General features: G+C 35.0%; 2 protein-coding genes across 2 annotated transcripts; one reads left to right on the top strand and one right to left on the bottom strand.

Annotated features, from left to right (window-relative positions):
• The first annotated feature begins 3352 nt into the window (after positions 1–3352).
• LOC135430187 (uncharacterized) lies at positions 3353–4177 on the top strand. The gene is made up of 2 exons (XM_064684750.1): positions 3353–3748; positions 3819–4177. Exons 1-2 carry the CDS (start codon positions 3470–3472, stop codon positions 4050–4052), a joined length of 513 nt encoding a protein of 170 aa, XP_064540820.1. The 5' UTR covers positions 3353–3469; the 3' UTR covers positions 4053–4177.
• LOC135430188 (uncharacterized) lies at positions 4055–5067 on the bottom strand. Its single transcript, XM_064684751.1, has 3 exons — positions 4909–5067; positions 4611–4796; positions 4055–4541 (listed from the first exon to the last, which is right to left on the bottom strand). Exons 1-3 carry the CDS (start codon positions 4958–4960, stop codon positions 4315–4317), a joined length of 465 nt encoding a protein of 154 aa, XP_064540821.1. The 5' UTR covers positions 4961–5067; the 3' UTR covers positions 4055–4314.
• Positions 5068–5836: the final 769 nt, after the last annotated feature.

Below are 5836 nucleotides of genomic sequence, written 5' to 3'. Positions count from 1 at the left end.
AAACGTATACATATTGAAAACAAAATCAAAAATTGCAAAATAAATGTTATAAAATAAAGAATATGAATTGTGTTTTCTTTTTATACACAAACCTGAGATGGGCTATCATCGGCACGCCGAAGATTTAATACCCTTGCAGACCCAACTTTTTCTAAGAAGCACAGCGAGAACAGTTAATGTCGTGCATGGTTAAGATATCTTGATAAACAAAAAAGTTTTTCATGCAACTTAATTTTTGGACCGATTGTTCCTATGGCAGCTATATGATATAGTGGTCCGATGTAAATAAGATTTTGCATAAATGTAGGGAACACAGTGAAACTTATAAATGGTAAGTTTGGTAAAGATATCTACAAAAACAAAAAAGTTTTCCACACAACAACTTAATTTTCGACCGATCGTTCCTATGGCAGCTATATAATATAGTGGTCCGATGATGATAGGATTTTGCATATATACGAGGAGCATAGTACAACAAACAAATGCCGAGTTTGGTCAAGATATCTTGATAAACAAAAAAGTTGTTCATACAATAACCTCATTTTCGACCGATTGTTCCTATGGCAGCTATATGATATAGTAGTCCGATGTGAATAAGATTATGGATAACTGTAGGGAACACAGTGAAACTTATAAATGCTAAGTTTGGTAAAGATATCTACAAAATCAAAAAAGTTTTCCACACAACTTAATTTTCGACCGATCGTTCCTATGGCAGCTATATAATATAGTGGTCCGATGTTGATAGGATTTTGCATATACATGAGGAGCATAGTAAAACAAATAAATGCCGAGTTTGGTCAAGATATCTTGATAAACAAAAAAGTTTTTCATACAATAACCTCATTTGCGACCGATCGTTCCTATGGCAGCTATATGATATAGTAGTCCGATGTAAATAAGATTATGGATAACTGTAGGGAACACAGTGAAACTTATAAATGGTAAGTTTGGTAAAGATATCTACAAAAACAAAAAAGTTTTCCACACAACAACTTAATTTTCGACCGATCGTTCCTATGGCAGCTATATAATATAGTGGTCCGATGATGATAGGATTTTGCATATATACGAGGAGCATAGTACAACAAACAAATGCCGAGTTTGGTCAAGATATCTTGATAAACAAAAAAGTTGTTCATACAATAACCTCATTTTCGACCGATTGTTCCTATGGCAGCTATATGATATAGTAGTCCGATGTGAATAAGATTATGGATAACTGTAGGGAACACAGTGAAACTTATAAATGCTAAGTTTGGTAAAGATATCTACAAAATCAAAAAAGTTTTCCACACAACTTAATTTTCGACCGATCGTTCCTATGGCAGCTATATAATATAGTGGTCCGATGTTGATAGGATTTTGCATATACATGAGGAGCATAGTAAAACAAATAAATGCCGAGTTTGGTCAAGATATCTTGATAAACAAAAAAGTTTTTCAGCTATATAATATCATATCCTATATAGACTTCTGCGATATTGGACACTCCGCCCAAAAACTATTTAGATACTTTCCGTCTGGACTTTGCGTACATCAAAAAATTTCCCTGGATAAAAAGGAAAAACATTTATTTTTGTAAAGAAAATTAACTTGTTTTTGTATGACTAGATTTTAGTTTTATGAAAATCTTAGCTAGTTTGAGTATTGAATAAAAAGTTTTTCTTGTTTTATAATCTTTATAATTACGTATACGAAAAGCATTTCAAATCAGATAATACGCTGATAATTACATTTGCTTTGGCAGGACAGTATATAACCAGAGAGAAAATATCTGAGTCAATCGGAAGAAAAATGAATTTTAATCTGGGACTCTTTTGCATTATCTGCGCAGCTTTGCCGGGCGGCTGGAAAGAGGTTTGGAATGCACCAGCTCTACTCAAGGACTAATTACGCCATTTCACAAGTGGCCCTGAGAAATATATTTTGTAAAAAAAAAATGGATAAATAAACAGGGTATAACTATGTATATGATTACATATTTATGAAGAGAGTAAAGAACAACTTTTTCTTTATTATCGATGTGTGTATTATCGATGTGTGTCTGCAAATCTAAATATATAGTTGCTAAGCAGGAATAAAACGTTTAAGGAATAGAAAATTTATCACAATTGGATCCAAAAGATACATTTTCTAATTTAAAAAAAAAATGGATTGCATACAGAATAAATAATGCATTAAATATATTATATTTAATTTTAATAATAAATCTTTATTTCGCTGGCTCAGTCAGTCAGTCAATCAGTCAATCAATTAGTCAGTCAGTCAGTCAGTCAGTCAGTCAGTCAGTCAATCAGGACAAACAATTTTATAAATAGAGATATATTCAATATTATATAATATATATATTCAATCAAATGCATAAAATACCTGCACGTTTGCGGAAGTCTTGGTGCCAATAGAATTTTGTTATAACAATTCCCATTCGATCAGCTTATATAATTAGTTGATTTCATTTAAAAATGTTATGTAAATATTTAAATAAAATATTACATGCATACATACACATACATGCACCAAAAAGGGAAAATATAACTTTTGACATTTTATTTAAGAGATAAAAGCAGCACTATTAAAAATTTTTTTAAATAAATAATGTTTATGTGTATCTCTCTCTCTCTCTCTCTCTCTCTCTCTCTCTCTCTCTCTCTCTCTCTCTCTCTCTCTGACTGTCTGTCAAATTTTCGCTGGGCATAAAAAACTAGAAACTGAGATATTTTATAGATAACTCTCAGTTATAGGAAATTCTTAGCTAATATGATATATGACTGATATATATTTATAATTTTTTGTTTTATAATCTTTCTCATTACGTATACGAAAAGCATTTCAAATCAGATAATACGCCGATAATTACATTTGTTCTGGCTAAGCAGTATATAAGCAGAGAGAAAATATCAGAGTCTATCGTAAGAAAAATGAATTTTAATCTGGGACTCTTTTGCATTGTCTGTACATCTATAGGGGCCGGCTGGAACGCACGAGCTGTACTCAAAGACTAATTCCGGCATTTCTCAAGTGACCCAGTGAAATAATTTTTGTAATGGCAGATTGATAAATAAACAGGATATAGCTATATAAACATATATGATTACATATATATGAAGAGTTAAGAGTAGCTTAAGCAACTTTTTCTTTAGAGATATTATCGATGTGTGTCTGCAAATCTAAATATATAGTTGATAAGCAAGATTAAAACGTTTAAGGAATAGAAAATGTATCACAGATGGATCCAAGAGATACATTTTCTACAGAATGTATAATGCATTAAATATATTATATTTAATATTAATAATACATTTTTATTTAGCTGACCCGAAAGCCTCAAAATGACATTCGTATCCCATTAGAGAGTTTTTAAACTGAAATTCCCCAAAAACACATATAGTTTTGTTATTATATTCTGATTTTTTCACTGAATTCTAATTTTGACTAACATCCAAATTAACTGAGCACCTTGCCAATTATGGGGCAAACGAAAGGCCAACCGAAGGCTAGTGCTACGCTGAATCAACTGCTGGACGAGAGTTTCGAGTGCATGCTCCGTGTGGCGTATGGGATTTGTGGTACGCTGGCCCGGCCAAAGGATCGGATCATTTGCAACAGCACGCTGGCCGATTTGACCAAATTCAGTCGATCCGATTCGTTCGAGGTGAAGCGTAATGTGCACAAATTCATGAGGTTCTATTTGCAAGTGCTGCGCTGGACACAAACGCATCAGCCGATCAGGCTCTACGAGAAATGGGCAAGTGGCGACAGTTAAGATAATCAGTAAGAATAATCATTTACTAGCTCACGTGTTGGCTTCTTTACAGTATAACAATGAGGGTAATAATGTGCAATCGGACTTTTTCGCCCAGCCGGGCATGAATACGCCAGACGAAAAGCACATTTGGCTGGAGAATGGCAAATCGTATCTGGCGATGAAACACTTTGATGATGGCTCCACAATGATCTACTCGGCGGTGGCCAAGGACTCCAGCATTGGCTGGATGGATGGCGGCATTAAGGTATTGTCCAAGCAGGTGCACACAGCTGAAGTCGATTAGTGTCAGTTTGTCATACGATATGAACTATTATATATTTCGAGTTGTGAAATGCACAAAAAATGTTTTGCGAGATTCAGTGTACAACTTTTGTAGCTCTTAAAATTAAACACAAAATGTGGACGGAATGTGTACAACTTTTTGTAACTCTTAAAATTAAATACAAAATGTGGACGGACTGTGGACAACACTTTAAAATTCACCTAGAAACTAAGTTTTCTTGCTTGGAAAGGCACTTGTTGAATGCTGCTGGGCGATCAATTTTCTAGCTGCGCATAAACGTTGCTGCGCCCGCCATCAGTGCAAATCCAAGCAGCAATTGCAGGGACTTGTGCATGGTCAATAGACTGGCGCCGTTGCAACTGTCGCTGGAGCAATAACACTCCTCCCAGTAGACGCCGTTCTCGTACACGCCCCAGTTGCAGACGCCTGTGACGCCCGTGTCCGAAACGGATGCACAGCGGCGAATCACCTGACGCCAGCGGCCATCCCCTGTGTAGAGATAATACCAAACATAAGAACTTAGTGCAACCAACTATTACAAATAAACTAAATACGCACAGATAAAGCCGCGTGGTCCCTGCTGTATCACCTTCATGCAGAAGGAGCCTGGCATGTGGGATTCGTCGCTGTTGCATTCGATGGATATGTGTTCGGTGCGATTGAAGCGCTTGTAGGCGCCGCAGCTGTCATGACCCTTGCGATCTTGGTCCGATGAGCACTGGTAGCAGCGTATGGCCCAGCTACCTAATTTCATTAAATGAGTAATTAAACAATTTCAATTAGTTAACAGTTGGCAGCCACACCCAATATGTGAATTTCACGAAAAACAGCATATTGAGTGCCAGCAACAGCTTACCACAAACGGCCAGCGAGAGCAACAGGAAGGCGCAGCGTGTTAACGTCAACATATTATGGCTTTTTTGTTATTTGTGCGTGTTAAAATCTAAAACAAAATTCGTTTAAACCAAAACAAGATGCTACGGTATGAATGTGACCGTAATTAATGCTGTGGCTCTGTGTGACTGGCAATAAATTGTGGCGGTCGGTCGATGAGCCTCACTGTTGACGCATCGGCCATATGCAGTGTTGGTCAACAACGAATTAAATTATCAACTTATTTAACGTACGTTTTGGAATGTCAGCTAATTTTTTGAATTTTCAAAATGGTAGTTAGTAGCATTTTAAAGACAATCAAGTTTGGCTCTAAAATTCCATTTACAATAGCTTTGCTTAATCACATTTCCGCTTAAAACATATGTCGAACTAATAAGCCAGGAAAAAATGTGTATGTTTTTCTACATATTCGAATTTGTACATAGACTGTATGATAAATTCCCTAATCTTAAGAGTGTGCGGTAATAAGAGCTTTCACTGTACTCTGTTTTTCAATATTTACGCAAATATATCCATGAATATTTATATTTTTAGTCATACAAATTTTCGACTCGAGCTTTTGTAAACCGAAAAGATAATTAATGAACATAAGGAACAATAAAGTAATTTCCAAATAACTGTGACTGCTATTCGAAATTTTAGTTATTTAAATTTCTCTATTTGGTTTTGTTTATTGTTTTTATTTGTTTCTCATACTCAACACGTAGAACATTCCGATATGTAACTGTTTGTATAAGCTTTGAAACAACTGCATAATTTACAGGTTTACAGATATATATATATAGATATTTATAATATTTACGATTAACAGCAACCACCTAGTAGGAGTATTTGAATATAAACTAAACTGTATTAAATAATTGATTTATGTACAATTTGCCTGCTACAGC

Source organism: Drosophila montana, unplaced genomic scaffold, assembly GCF_035044405.1.
Source record: "Drosophila montana isolate Dmon_TW-CO22-7 unplaced genomic scaffold, ASM3504440v1 contig_2_1, whole genome shotgun sequence".
Lineage (NCBI taxonomy): Eukaryota > Metazoa > Arthropoda > Insecta > Diptera > Drosophilidae > Drosophila > Drosophila montana.
Note: the sequence above shows the minus strand (reverse complement) of the source record. Positions and strands in the feature narration are given on the sequence as shown.